The sequence below is a fragment of the Halichoerus grypus genome, chromosome 5 (genome assembly GCF_964656455.1).
Source record: "Halichoerus grypus chromosome 5, mHalGry1.hap1.1, whole genome shotgun sequence".
Classification (NCBI taxonomy): Eukaryota; Metazoa; Chordata; class Mammalia; order Carnivora; family Phocidae; genus Halichoerus; species Halichoerus grypus.
The window spans coordinates 84796670-84812281 of NC_135716.1; the positions used below are offsets into that span (position 1 = coordinate 84796670).

At 46.1% G+C, this 15612-nt stretch overlaps 1 protein-coding gene across 5 annotated transcripts in view; it reads right to left on the bottom strand.

Annotated features, from left to right (window-relative positions):
- Positions 1–15612, bottom strand: part of TUFT1 (tuftelin 1) — a 43837-nt gene that overhangs the window by 4516 nt on the left and 23709 nt on the right. For 3 of the 5 annotated variants that reach the window (XM_078072438.1, XM_078072436.1, XM_078072440.1), the window contains 6 exons: positions 12845–12931; positions 12204–12293; positions 10394–10463; positions 6009–6118; positions 2370–2498; positions 1646–1740 (listed from right to left, as the gene is read on the bottom strand). In XM_078072438.1, the coding sequence (XP_077928564.1) occupies positions 1646–1740; positions 2370–2498; positions 6009–6118; positions 10394–10463; positions 12204–12293; positions 12845–12931 (581 nt within the window). Of the gene's footprint in view, positions 1–1645; positions 1741–2369; positions 2499–6008; positions 6123–10393; positions 10464–12203; positions 12294–12844; positions 12932–15612 lie in introns of all 5 variants that reach the window. The other 2 variants (XM_078072437.1, XM_078072439.1) reach the window with 2 other exon arrangements.

Consider the following 15612-nt stretch of genomic DNA (forward strand, 5'->3'; position numbering starts at 1 on the left):
TGCCGTCAAGCTGTTGGAAAGGACTCTATGTCAAAGGGAGATAAGATTTACGGGTCCTTAAAGCCTCTTCACACAGGTGTGTTCCTAAGTCTCCTGATTCCCAGACACTGCTATATCCTCTGCATCTTCTAAACTGGGCCAAGATCCCCAGAGGTCCGGCGACTGGGCAGGGTGTCCAGGAGTTCAGACCTCTGAAGGACCGCCGGTGCCCATCACTCTCTGCTCCTGCCTGAGGAAGCAGACAGGTGCCGTTGGAAGGGCAGTGCTCCCGGTGAGGGTGGGGGCGGGGTACAATGCAATCTGAGCCCCGACATCCTCCCTAAGCCTCAAACAATCTAAGAGTCCACCCTCAGCTCTCCAGTGCCCTATTGCTCAGTCTCCTTTTATTTAGAAAATTAACGTTTATGGTGCATAGCCATCGCCTGCCATTCCCAAGCCTCTGTTTTGGATTATCTGGGTCTTCTTTTGTTTCTCCTGCTGCTTCCTTTCAGTCACCTGCCCATGAGCACCACTGCTGAGAAAGGAGGAGTGCTGAGTAATTTAAAACAATTCCGTGATGACGTCGAGCCCAAAAGGAGGCGACAATAAAATGTCTGCATGTCCCATGCCTAGACTGAGGTTATCCCAAAGGAGAGAAGATGCCCCCCACCGACTGCAGGGTCCAAGGGGGTAAGGATCATGTCTGTTGGGGTGGCTGAGTGGCTCAGTCGGTTAAGCGTCTGCCTTCGGCTCAGGTCATGACCCCAGGGTCCTGGGATCGAGCCCCACATCAGGCTCCTTCTGCTCAGTGGGGAGCCTGCTTCTCCCTCTCCCTCTGCTGCTCCCCCGATTGTGTTCTCTCATGCTCTGTCAAATAAATAAAGTCTTAAAAAAAAAAGGGATCATGTCTGTTAATCTTGCAATGCCTTAGAAGGCCCTCCAGGTGACGTCCGTTGTACTTAAAAAGATCCAACTTACACCACGGAGGGCAGGCCCAGTATGCTGGTGTTAACTTTGATTTACATTTGAGGCCTTATTTATTAGTAGCCAGCAGCATAAACAATTTCCCAAATCTTGAAGGTCCCAAATGGCCTACTCTTTGCTCTGCAGGTTTCCCTGGTAGGGCCTCTGATCTCTGATCAGACGGCATCCGTGAAAACCTTGGGGTGGAGAAGGATCCCAGAGACCCCCTGCACGCCACGGCCGATGCCGGCTCTCAGGTGCGGCAGCTTCCAGTGACAGGAAGTTCAGAATCTCTTCATGACGCCGCTCGCTGTGTTTTTCGAAGCATGACTTGTGAGGAAGTTGTCTGATTTACCCTCAAACACTTTACAGCCGGCCTTGTGTCTGGGGGAGGAACATGCAGCGCAACACCACCACAGCGGCCTCCGGCGAGCCACGGCGGCGGGTCCGTCACCGGCTCTCGCCCCACCTCGCTCCAACACCATGCAAGCCTTCGCTTTAGGCTCCTACTCCATGGAAAATGACCTCCTCAGAGATGGCAGCCTCCCAAACAGTCTCTCCCTGGGCGGGACCCCACCCAGAGCAGCCACCCGTGAGTCAGAGCTGGAACTTCCTCCCCAGGCCTGGCCGCACAGAGCTGCAGGCTGCGTGGCCTGCCCTCCCCTCCCTGCACCCCAGCTTCCCGGGGGACGAGGGCCCTTACTTTTCTCGTTCCGTTTGGCAGTCAGAGTTCTTGCTCCGAAGTTCCTCCAGGGCTGTTTCCCCTTCCCTAACCTTCACCAGTAAGGTCTGATGCTCCTGGATGGGCCGAAGGGAAGAAAATCTAGGATAAGGAGGTGGCAAGGGTTTCCGTGTTTGGGGTGAAAGGGGCCTGGGGGCTGGGGCTCAGCCCCTACTGGGTCTGGGACATCTGCCAACGAGCAGCAGGCCAAGCTGGTTTGCTGGGGCGCCCTCCCCTGTCAGGGATAACCCTTCCCACCCTCAGCACACAGAAACTTCCCAGCCTCACCCAGCTATCTGGACAGAGAGCCTGGCCCTGCATTATCCAGGCCCACCTGCCGGCTAGGGCTGCCGGTCCCCGGGAAACCAGGCCCAGTGGCTCCTTAAGAGCAGTCTTGTCTTTTTTCTTTTCTTTTAAGCACACTTCAAAAGCCCATAAAGGGCAGCTCTACAAGAACCCAACTGAAATGGAAATGGGTTCAACTCTAGTTAGCAAGGGCTGAGCCTAGCTGAGAGAAAGACCTCTTGTTCCTTAAAGGCTAAAAGGTTCTCAAAGGTATTTGCTGAGGAAGCCGTGAAGTGTGTTTTTCTGGAGCTGCTCAGAAAAGCAGACTACAGTGGTCTCAGTCAGTCCCAGGACCAGCCCCCCCTCCTCCCCAGGCCCCAGCCCAGGAGTTAGGCCCTGAAGGCAGGACTCCAACAATTACCGCCTGCACGCCTAGCAAGCGCTTCTGGAGCTCTCCCACATCTGCCTCCTTCTGCTCCACTCTGTCCTCCGCTCTCTGAAGGGCCACTTGACTCTGTTCTGCTTCTCTCTGGTACCGGCTGAGTGTGACCTAAGACAGGATGGGGATGGGTGAAGGGGATGGAGGGGAGAGAGCAAACGTGGATAAAAACCTTAGGAGAGAACCCAGGACCCCGGGCGCAGTGATGGGAGAAGGGAGGCACCCCTCTCTTTCCCATTCACGGTTCTAGGACGATTTGGGAAACTAGCAGGTATCTCCATTTCTAGCAGGTATCTCCATTTCCAGGGTTCACATAGTTGATCAAGTTCCACTCTATTTTTTTTTTAAGATTTATTTATTTATTTGAGGGAGAAGGTGTGAGGGGTGGTGGTGGTGGGGAGGGCAGAAGGAGAGGGAGAGAAAGTCTTAAGCAGACTTCACACTGAGTGTAGAGCCGGACACGGGGCTCAATCTCACAACCCTGACATCATGACCTGAGCTGAAACCAAGTCAGACACTTAACTGACTGCACCACCCAGGCACCCTGATCAAGCTCTACTTTAGAGTGACATCTGGAACCCAGACAGGATGGGGATGGGTGAAGGGGATGGAGGGGAAAGAGCAAACGTGGATAAAAACCTTAGGAGAGAACCCAGGACCCCAGGCGCAGTGATGGGAGAAGGGAGGCACCCCTCTCTTCTTCATGGTGGCACCCCTCTCACCTTCCAGATGGTGGACTTCTTCAGCATCCCCCCAAGGCGGCCAGTGCCACCCAAGCTTAACCCAGTACTGTGGCTTTCCTACAAATGCAAATGCAAAGAATCCAGGGGAGCACATCTCCAAATCCTTCCTTCTGTGTCCCCACTCTTCCTCACCCTCACATCAAGCAATATTACAGCCTGCAATATAAAGGCCAAAATGGCCTCTGGAAGGGCTACTAAGCACCAGAAGAACTGCTCCATTTCCAAGACGATAAGCCAATTTGGGACGGATAGAAGCAGAACTGTAGAATGAAAAATTAAGGAAGAACTTGCCTCCCTTCCTCCCACATGCCAACTTCAGGTCTCAGCTTAGATACCCTTCCTTCCAGAAGCCTCCATGCCCGGTGAGGAGTCCTTCCACTGGTGTGGCCTTCCCTCTTACAGCACCAAATGGATTTTGCCCAGTCGCTTGTGTGCGCTCCCCAGTGGGCCATTGGCAGGGGCCTTGAGTACCATGACAGGGGCCTTGAGCTCAGCACAGTACCTAGCACACAGTTACTGCTCGCTAACGTCGTGAGTGGAATTGGTATTCATCTAGTCCGATCCTCTCCTTTTGCAACTAAAGGTCAACTGATCTCCCCAAGGTACACAGCTAGGGAATAACAGAGCCAATGCTAGAACACAGTGCCTTCATCATCCATCTCAGTTCTTCCCAGCTACCCCACACTGACTCCCCAGTCAGTTACTGAAAAAGAATCCACGGAACCTCTCAAAAGTCCACGCAGCCCTGGGAAAACAGAACACCAAAGAAGCCAGTTTGTCTGACTCCTCCCAAAGTCAGAATCAGGGAAGAGAAAGCACAGCACAGGATGATGTGTGATGGGACACGTCCATGCTGCACACTGGCCCTGTGCAGAGCAGACTCTCCATGAACCCCTCCTGACAGCAGGCTGCTGCCGGGAGAACGGAAAACCCATGCTTACGGGCAGGTTGTGTGCACCGTAATTGACAGTCTTGCCCTTGCTACCCCCTGGCTCAGAAAAGTAGATCAGAGAGTCTCATTCACTAGCAAAGACCGAGAAAAGCCTCCGGAGGTCCCATATTAGCCTGGAACAGGCCAGCCCCATGGACAGGAACGTAAAAACAAAACCTCTCATTTCTGTACCTAACACTGCACCCAGGTTGATGTGTACTCAGAGCACAGCGTTAATGTGCCACGGGCTGTCCTCACTCTGCTATGGGATCACAAAGGGAAGAAAACATACTCCTCTGCCACATCTGTCCTTGTTGCTCCAGTCGGCAATGCCCCGAAGGAACCTCTTAGTCATAAAAGGGCGTGCCAACCTACCCCAACAGTGGAAACAGCACCTCTGATTACAGGCCGGTGCTACTTACCAAGGGCAGCCCCTTCTTAGAAACTGTAGGCGGGTGGCTACAGCTGTCAGGGACCTTCTGGCCTTAGGCTTTCATCATGGACCCTTCTGTCCAAGCACTGAAACCCAGAGCGAGCAGACCCCTCCATGGATGGCCAAAACCAACCAGTGCTTCATAATGCCTCTCGGTGTAGAAATTTCTTTCCAAAATTCACAGTCTGGTCAGTGCTACAGCCTCAACCGCCCCTTCCTCCTGCTGTGTACCAAGAAGGCAGGGAACAGCTAGTCACCAAAATGATACATCGTCAACCCAGTTATCCAAATTGTGGAATCTGAAACAGATGCAGCAAACTCCTTTACTGCCCAGCTACTTTGTTCTGAGACCAAACTAATCGCAGTATCACGCTAAGTCCAAACTGCTTAGGATAGGAAAACCCACTTCACTAAATTGATCACTAAGAAAAATATAGGGTATCTTATATTTCTAAAATCCTTCAGAGTAATAAATATACTTACATATCTTACCTCACTCAATTCACACACCACACTTGTAAGATATACTTAAAATGACCCATTTTTACATAATTTGGAACTGATACTTAGGTTAAATTACTTGCTCAAATAATTGGTCATCTCTAAAGGCAATTGATTATCCCTGTGCCTTCTTCCTCCGCCTCAATATCCCTCTCAAAAATTCTCTCTCTTAGTCCCATGGAAGAGAAGCATCAGTCTTCTTCCTACCACCAGCTCCTGGCATGCCTGGGCAGGGCATATCCTATCATTACAAATTTATGACACAGAAATACTTTACATGTGGCTGAACAATAGCAGACAACAGATGGTTAATCTCACACAGAAGCCTAGTGTTTTCCCAGTGTACCTCATTTTATACACAAAGAATTTTCTGGAAAGTATGGCAGACCTCAAACAGTTTTTAATGGGGGGGGCTTTCACTCTCTACAGACTTTTGTACTTCTTTAATCTTCCATAATAATTTAGTATTACTTTTGTAACAATAATTGAAATACTCATTCAAGATCACAAAGCTCTGCATAGTAAAATCAAGATTTGACTTCAAGTCCTCTGACTCCATGGGCACAGATCCTTCTACAACCACACTGTTCCATCCACTCAACTAGTCCACACTTAAGAGGTACCCACCTTACATCTGGCGTTATGCCAGACATGGGGATGCAGGGTGACCTTGACAACAACAGTCCCTGCCTGCATGGTGCCTAGAGCCCAGTAATTCTTACTGTGGTAAGAGTAATGCCCCCTGAGTTACTTGCTATCCCAGACCAGCACTACCACTCAACTTCAGTAGAAAACCAAGTACCAACCTTTAAACCATGGGCTAGCCTTGAACAGCAAAAACGATACATGTCCAGGAATGCGAAAAGCAGAGAGGAAAGTGCCCAGGCCTCAAAGCCTAGCCTCTCCAGTTGATGGCACACAGCCAGAAAGACATGAGTCCATGCTAAGTCCCTGGCACCTATATCCAGCAGCCCAACCCTTGGGGCACGTTCTCCTCAAATCCCAAATCTCACCTCAAAAGCCACACGGTCGGACTGGTGCTGCCGCTCAGCCTCCTGCAGTTTGACAAGCAGGTCCCGCACGGTCTTCCTCAAGCTCTCAACGTCTTCATTTATATAGGCATCTACCTATAGTCAGAGCAGGGAAGAGAAGGGGAAGGCCCTGTGTTTGTATAAGAGAAGGTCCCCCTCGGGGCGCCTGGGTGGCTCAGTCGGTTAAGCGTCTGCCTTCGGCTCAGGTCATGATCCCAGGGTCCTGGGATCGAGCCCTGCATCGGGCTTCCTGCTCAGCGGGGAACCTGCTTCTCCCTCTCCCACTCCCCCTGCTTGTGTTCCCTCTCTCGCTCTCTCTCTCTCTCTGTCAAATAAGTAAATAAAATCTTAAAAAAAAGAATTACCATTAAAAAAAGAGAGAGAGAGAGAGGGTCCCCCGCAACACACACTTGGGCCCTCTTGTCCAGACCACCCTCACATCACTCAGCGGGAGAGTTAGTCTTGGGCACCCAGGTGCTCTGAGTTATTCACGTGAAAACACTCTTTCTTCATATCCTAAGGAACTCAACTAGCCTCAAATCGCTGAATGATTTTAGGACAAACTCAGTAATTTTTATACAGGTATCAACTGATTAACAGGTATGCTTATGCCATCCTCACCTGCGGGTCCTGCTTCCATCAGGCTAGAGTTCTCTGAGAGCAGGGGCCGTGTTCCCCTTTAGACTACAGTGCCCCAAGGGCAGGGACTGTGCCACACCCACCACGAGGGGTGCATCCCAAAGGCACATCTTTTGGTCTTCTCTGCATCTAGCACAGAGATCAGCATGTAGAGGGTTACTGATGGACAGGCAGGTTTAGAGCAAAAGCACCCATGACTCCAGGAATCTGATTCGATGTGAGAAAAGGTGTCTTCATCGAGGTTACCACGAGTCTCTCTCCAGAAACACCCAATGGTGGGTTGGTGGTTAGCGCTGAGCTGGCATGTGGGGTCTTGCCCCCACCTCTGCCGCACAGGTACCAGACATTTCAGTTACCACCTCCCAGCGAGTCTGACAGAAAAATCTTTCCCCGTCTTGCACATTAGGAAGGACGGAGCTCAACTGGGAGGCGGGCCACAGGGTCCCAGTCGCTGCGCGATCACTGAGTCCAGTGGGCCTTCACTTCTCTATCTGTGAAGTAGCAAGAAGACTCCTTACCATGCCCTGCCTTCCAGGCTGCCTCAAAAAGAGGACAATATCCGGCAGGGCTTAGAGCTTGTGAGAAGCAGCAGCTGAACAAACAATACCAGGTGTGATTATAACCTGTTGCCAGCAGCACATTTGCTAAATACGGTGGTTCGGGGGAAGGGAAAAAATTCAAATTGCACGTCTAGAGTGAGTGGCTAGAATCACAACATGCCAAACTCTAGCCATCAAGAAGTTATCCAGTCAACTGCCCTAGATCTGTACCTAAGCGGCTGAGCAGGTGAGAATGATTTAAAGGGCTCCTGGAGGGGCACCTGGGTGGCTCAGTCGTTAAGCAGCTGCCTTCGGCTCAGGTCATGATCCCGGGGTCCTGGGATCGAGCCCCGCATCGGGCTCTCTGCTCGGCGGGAAGCCTGCTTCTCCCTCTCCCACTCCCCCTGCTCGTGTTCCCTCCCTGGCTGTGTCTCTCTTTGTCAAATAAATAAATAAAATCTTTAAATAAATAAATAAATAAATAAATAAAAATAAAGGGCTCCTGGAGCATAACTACTACGTGCTTATTTCAAATGTTCTTATAAGACTATTTAATGACATGGAAAATTTTCATGGTATAAAATGAAGAGAAAAAAGGCAGTTATAAAACTTTGCATGTAGGAGTTAGAAACACATTAGATTTAAGCACAGCAATGTGGATAGATCCTAAGAACATGGTGTTGGTTAAAAAGGAAAACAAGAGAAATATAGCACAAATCCATTATGAAAATTGAAAACAAAGGCATATCTAAATCATACACTGAATATATTAGAATGTATACCTTTTGGCTGGGGAGGGGAGAGGCCAAAAAAAAGAAAAAGGTGAAAGGCCTTTATGAGACCAGAGATGATAATATGCCCTGAATGGATGGGTAGATCTGATTTAGCCAGGCACTCAAGGGCCAGAAATAACAATCCAAAAAAACAAAAACAAACAAAACCAAAAAATCCACCCAAGCAAAAAAAAACAAACAGAAAGAAATGCTATATGCAGTATAATCTCAATAGTGTAATACATATTTGCATTTCAAACTGTGGTTTTTTTCTGGGTAGATTTGAATGACATTTTTTCTTCTTTCACGTTTCTGTGTTTCTGAATTTCCTAAAGTTTCTATGATAAGCATATCTTATTACATAATCACAAAAAATGTAATAACAGAGGCCTTTTTTTTTTTTTATAAGTATAGCCATATTTATTTGTCAATCACACCTCAATAAAGCTGGGGGAAAATTTTTTTTCAAAAAAGATAGCCATGATGAGCATTGGGTGGGGATACATAGGATTGTTGAATCACTACATTGTACACCTGAAACCAACACTGTATGTTAACTATACTGGAATTTTAAAAAATAAATAAATAAACAAGGACAGCCGTGGAAAAAAATACTACTACGCCATTATTCAAAAGAATGAGGTAGATCTACATGTACTAACATAGAAAGAAGGCTATAAATTTAATAAATTGATAGAAGGCTATCAGTTTAAAAAAACTGAAAAGTAAGCAAGGAGTAATGTATTTATCATGACCCTGCATCTGTGCATGTTCAAAGTATAACATACACACGTTATTTATACATGTATCTATGGTGTCTATGTATATATTACCATATATACAAACATACATGCATGTGGTATTTAGATACGGTGGTCTGTGTATAGAAAAATAAACTAGCAGGGTGCCTGGCTGGCTCAGTCAGAAGAGCATGAGACTCTTGATCTCTGGGTTGTCAGTTTGAGCCCCATGTTGGGTGTAGAGATTACTAAAAAAAAATAAAAACAAAATCTTTTTTTTTTTTAAGATTTTATTTATTTGTCAGAAAGAGAGAGAGAGAAAGCACAAGCAGGGGGAGTGGCAGGCAGAGGGAGAAGCAGGCTCCCCACCGAGCAAGAAGCCCCAGGACCCTGGGATCATGACCAGAGCCAAAGGCAGATGCTTAACGGACTGAGCCACCCAGGCATCCCAAAAAACAAAATCTTTAAAAAAAAAAAAGAAAAGATGGGGCGCCTGGGTGGCCGAGTCGTTAAGCGTCTGCCTTTGGCTCAGGTCACGATCCCGGGGTCCAGGGATAGAGCCCCGCATCAGGCTCCCTGCTCCGCGGGAAGCCTGCTTTTCCCTCTCCCACTCCCCCTGCTTGTGTTCCCTCTCTGGCTGTCTTCTCTCTGTCAAATAAATAAAACCTTTATTTATTTATTTATTTATTTATTTATTTTAAAGATTTTATTTATTTATTTGACAGAGACAGAGCGAGAGAGGAAACACAAGCAGGGGGAGTGGGAGAGGGAGAAGCAGGCTTCCTGCAGAGCGGTGAGCCCGACGCGGGGCTCGATCCCAGGACCCCGGGATCATGACCTGAGCCAAAGGCAGACGCTTAACGACTGAGCCACTCAGGCGCCCCTAAATAAAATCTTTAAAAAAAAAAAAAAGAAAAGAAAAGAAAAGAAAATATGCTAGAACGTTCGTACTCAGCTTTGGCTAGACAGTGGAATCACCTGAAGAGATATTTTTTCTTTTTTCTAAGATTTTATTTTTAAGTAATCTCCACACCCAACGTGGGACTCAGACTCACAACCCCAAGATCAAAAGTTGCATGCTTAGAGTGCCTGGGTGACTCTGTCAGTTAAGCGTTCAATTCTTGATTTCGGCTCAAGTCATGATCTCAGGGTCGTGAGATCGAGCCCCAAGTTGGGCTCCAAGCTGAGTGTGGAGCCTGCTTAAGATTCTCTCTCTCTCTCCCTCTCTCCACTGCCCCCTCAATAAATAAATTAATTAACTAAAACAAAACAAAACAAAAGTTGCATGCTCTACCCACTGAGCCAGCCAGGCTCCCCCTGAAGAGCTTTTTAAAGCCCCGATGCCCAGTCCACATCTCAGACCAATTAAATTACAATCTCTGGGGGCTGGCACCAGGCTTGTCTCAAAGCTCCCAGGGCCATTCCAACCAGCAGTGAAGGCCAAGAGCACTGCTCTAAAAGGAACCACCCATTTCAATCTGTTCACAGTGGATCCTTTAAAGGAGTGGAACTGGGGAAGGAGAATCTCCGGTTTGTATGTTTCTCCGTTGTTTGAATTTTTACAGCAAATGTTACTCTTACATTTAGTGAGAGAGAAAGAGCAATAACAAGGGGATAGGGGAGGAGGATATCCTGCCTCCTGGCTATGAAGTAGTTACCACGGTTTTCCCTGTTACCTACCTCAGGTGGGCTGCTATATGGGGTCATGGAGCTTGGATTTAATCCATTGGGCTTTTCTAACACCACCTGTTCAAAGAAAAATAAAACTGGTAGTCAAAACAGCCCATAAAACCAACTTTGAAACATTAATCTCCTAAGATCTCAAATCTTAAGATAGAATAAAAGAAAGAGGTGGAGAAGATAGAGAAAGAAGAGGAAGGGGAAGTGAAGGAGGAAGATGAAGAAGAAAAGGAAGGAAGGCAAGTAGGAAGGCAGGTACGCAGGCAGGAAGGGAAAAAAGACTTTGAGTGCTCTGTGGAAAATGGAGGAGAGGGAGTGGAGAAACGTGTGTGGCCTTGAAAGGGAATACTGTAGCCTTGCAGGGAGGATGCAGGGAACCTCAGGCTAAAACCTTTCAGCAGACAGGAAAACATGCAGGCTGACTCCTGGAAGCCCAGGGGATACAAGCAGCTGCCTGCCACCAAAAAAGAGCTCCCATTGCCCCTCGGGGATCCTGACAAGGTTTGACGAAGCATAAAGCGAAAGGTGAAGCGGCCTTTGCTGCAATCCTTTCCAACCCAAAGCCTGATTATTCATCATATGACTGCTGGTCTGTGCAAGCAAGGACCCTGGACTTTTGGTCCAGTCTCTGAGCACATCAGGCTCTTCAGTCACCCGACAAAGCACCTCCCAGCAGCCAGATGTGAGCTCAGGCAGTGAAAGTCCTATTTCAGTCACAGCAAAGCGAGTTAGGGGGAATGGCCACACAAGCTTCGGGCACGCTCACGCCAGAGAGGAGCCCTGCCGCCTCTAGCTGCCAGGTCACGGTTTCCCTCAGGAGAATGAGGGCAGGGGCTACTGGAGGAAGACTACCCCCTCCCCGAACCAAATGCAAATGAAGGAGCTATAACTCAGCCTCTAAAGGAGGATGAGGGTGAAATGGAAGAGATAGGTCTCTTCTCCTGAGGTCAGTTCTAGCCTCCAATTTTTTTTTATTTTTTATTTTTTAGATTTTATTTATTTCGACAGAGAGAGACACAGCGAGAGAGGGAACACAAGCAGTTGGAGTGGAAGAGGGAGAAGCAGGCCTCCCACGGAGCAGGGAGCCCGATGCGGGGCTCGATCCCAGGACCCTGGGATCATGACCTGAGCCGAAGGCAGACGCCTAACAACTGAGCCACCCAAGCGCCCCTAGCCTCCAATTTTAGAAAAGCTGAATAGCAAGATCCCAGGGTTATCCATCCATCTCAAGAAGACCTCGCCTCTAGGTTCAATATGACATTTACTGATGATCTTCTGCATCCTTGACCCTGTGCTGAGTGTGGGGATACAGAGATGGGGGTGGGGGTGAACCCTAACCTCGAGGAGCTTCTCGTGCCAGGGCAGAGACCGCTACATACACAAATAACAGACAAGGACCAAGACTTCCAATTCACACCACAGTGTCACCCCAATTTAGTATGATGGACTTATGAGAAGTTTGCATTTATAGGTAATTGTCTGCTTTATAAGACACTGTGTTGCAAAAAGACTGATCACAGAATCCTCACAGAACAGAGGTTTTGCCAATAACTTCATGGTAGTTTTATTTACATGAATTCCATTTTTACACAGTGTTTTCGGAACAGGTATACTTCTATATAGGCTGATATGTGTAAACGCAAGTGCCCACCTGCTGGAGAGCACTACTAAAGTCGTGAGCGCTCTGAGAAGCCAATATTGCCTGTATTTGCGCCGTTCCCGGAGAATCGCAATGCCGAATCTCCCACCGCGTGATGCAAACGGGACTACCCGGCACAACCTCTTCCATTGACCATTTCCTATTACCTGTATCTCCTGTCCATGGAGACAATCTCCTGGATCTCTGTCAAGCTTGCTACTTATGTCCTCCCGGAGCTTCTGCAGGCAGTTCCGGGCCTGGGAGGGGAGGGCAAGAAGCCTTAGCTTTGGGAAAAAGGCAAGAGAGCATACCACCTCACCCAGCTTTGTGCCCATCCCCAACCCATACTCCTAGGAGCCAGGTACTGTCCTTAGCACTGGCTGGGGGAAGGAGGGACCCCAGGCAAGTCCCTCCTACACAAACAGGAAACCCTGCCCTGCCGGAGCTAATATTCTTGTTGCAGAAACACACAACGCAAAAGGCAAACATGTGGAACATGTAATATGTTATTACATGACGATGAGTGCCAAGGAGCCAACAGGAGCCAGGGGGAGGGTCAGGAAAAGCTGGGGAAAAGAGACTGGCAGTTTTAGAGACGATGGCCAGGGTACAGTGCTGGGCCCATGGTAATCAATAAATATGTGTTGATGAATGGATCGGCTGATTATTGGAAGGGTCGGAAATGATACTTGACTCAAGGGGCCTGGTGGCACTTTGGGTATGAAGGGAGCAGATGGGAGAGAACCAGACCCTACAAAAGAAGGGAGCCAAAAAAATGGGAAGTTCCCTCAGAGGGAGGGGTGCCCACCTCCTGGATGTACTGCACCTCACTCTTCAGCTGCTTGATATTCTTCTCATGGATCATCTTATCTCCAGACGTCCCCTTCAAGTACACCTGCAATCAGGAAAATGGTACTGTTCAGTTACGGAACCTCCTGGTCAGTTAATGCCCCCCAGGCAGGCTCATACACTGCTGCTGGGAGGGTCAATTGTTACCGCCTTTCTGGGGGCCAATTCGACGATTCAAATTAGAAGGCTTAGAACTATACTTACTCCTTGACCTATCAAATCTACTTCTGGAAATTTATCCTAAGGAAGTAAATTTAGCCAAACTGGCATAAACACTCACATATATATGCAAATTTATGCAAAGGAAGTTGTAAAAAGGGATTTACACATTTTTCTCTATACATGCTTCAATCTTTTACAATTAAGAAAATATTTATTACCTGTATTATAGAACACATACACAATTTAGTAACATATGTTCAGCAAAATATTGTTTACAAATGCAAAAATGGAAATAGGCATAATGTCCCACAATGGGGGATTACTTATATTGTGGTATGTCTGTAATAGCAAACTATGCAGCCATCAGAATACCAGACATTTACATTTATGGACACAGAAGATGTTATAAACCAACATTAAAGCATTAAAGTGTGGGGGGGGCAAGCAAATTGTAGAACAGAATATATATAATACAATCTAACTTTTGAAAAAATACACATATATGGGAAAATGTCTGAGAGGATACACAATAAAGTAGTAACAACAGTGATTACATCGATAGAATTATGGGGTAGTTTTGCTTTCTTTAAGGGCCATGCAATGACTTTAAATAAGAAAAAGAAATTAATTAAAGGCATTCAGATTGAAAAGAAAGAGGAAAGACTACCTCCATTTGCAGATGAAGTGATCATTTATATAGAATACCCTAAGGAATCCACTACAAATAACTCTTAGAGGCTGTAGCAAGGTTGTAGAATTTAAGATCAATATACAAAAGGGGCGCCTGGGTGGCTCAGTCATTAATGTCTGCCTTCGGCTCTCGTCATGATCCCGGGGTCCTGGGATCGAGCCCCACATCCGGCTCCCTGTTCAGCGAGAAGCCTGCTTCTCCCTCTCCCACTCCCCCTGCTTGTGTTCCCTCTTTCGCTGTGTCTCTCTCTCTCTCAAATAAATAAATAAAATCTTTAAAAAAAAAAAAAATCAATATACAAAAAATAACTGTATTTCTATACACTAGCAAGGAACAATCCGAAATGGAATTTAAAAACAATTCTATTTACAATAGCAACAAAAAGAAAAAATACTATGTGGATGGAACTAGAGTATATTACGCTAAGTGAAATAAGTCAGTCAGAGAAAGACAAATACCATATGATTTCACTCATACGTGGAATTTAAGAAACAAAACAGATGAACATACAGGAAAAGAAGGAAAAATAAGATAAAAACAGGGAAACAAACCAAAGAGACTCTTAACTCTAGGAAACAAACTGAGGGCTGCTGGAGGGGGGGATGGGGTAACTGGGTGATGGGCATTAAGGAGGGCACTTGATGTAATGAGCACTGGGTGTTATATGCAACTGAAGAATCACTAAATCCTACCCCTGAAACTAATAATACACTGTATGTTAACTAAACTGAATTTAAATAAAAATTTTAAAAAGAAAACATACTTAGAAATAAATTTAACAAAGTTCAAGACTTGTATTTTGAAAATTAGAGAATATTGTTCAAAAAAATAAAAGAAGGCCTAAAAAAATGAACAAACATCCCATTTTCGTGGATTGGAAAACTTAATATTGTTAAGATGGTAATACTCCCCAAATTGATCTACAGTTTCAATATAATTCCTATCGAAATCCAAGCTGGCTTCTTTGCAGAAACTGACAAACTGATCCTAAAATTCGTATGGAAATACAAAGGACTCTGAATAGCTAAAACAATCCTGAAAAATAACAAAATTACAAATATTAATATATATTAACAAAATTAACAAAGCTACAGTAATCAAGGCAGCGTGGAACTGGCATAAGGAGAAGACCCATAAATCAATGGAATACAACTGAGAGTCCAGAAACAATAATAATACAATAAAAATACACTAAACTGATTTTTGACAGGACGCCAAGACAATTCAACGGGGAAAGAACAGTCTTTCCAACAAATGATGCTGCTTTAAATGAAAGAAACCAGACACAAAGGCCACATGTTCTAGGATTCCATTTACATGAGATGTCTAGAAGAAGCAAATCCACAGAGACAGAGAATAGATTGGTGATTGCCAGGAGCAGGAAAAGAGTGACTGAAAATGTTCTGGAATTAATAGTGGTGATGACTGCACAATCTGTAAACATACTAAAAACCTGAATAAATAAATGGATATCCACATGGGAAAGAATGATACTGGACCTCTTCCTTATACCATACACAAAAATTAACCCAAAATGGATCATAGACCTATTCATAAGAGCTAAAACCATAATTCTTTGAAGAAAACACAGGAATAAATCTTTGTGACCTTGGGTTAGGCAAAACCTTCTTAGATAGGACACCAAAAACACAATAAAAGAAAAAATATATATAAGTTGGATTACATCAAATTAAAAACTTTTGTTTCAAAGGACATCATTAAGAAAGTGAAAAACAAAACAAAACACAGAGTGGGAAATTTTTTTTTTTTAATATTTCCAAGTCAGAGTGGGAGGATGGGTTAGCCTGGTGATGGGTATTAAAGAGGGCACGTTCTGCATGGAGTACTGGGTATTATACACAAACAGTGAATCA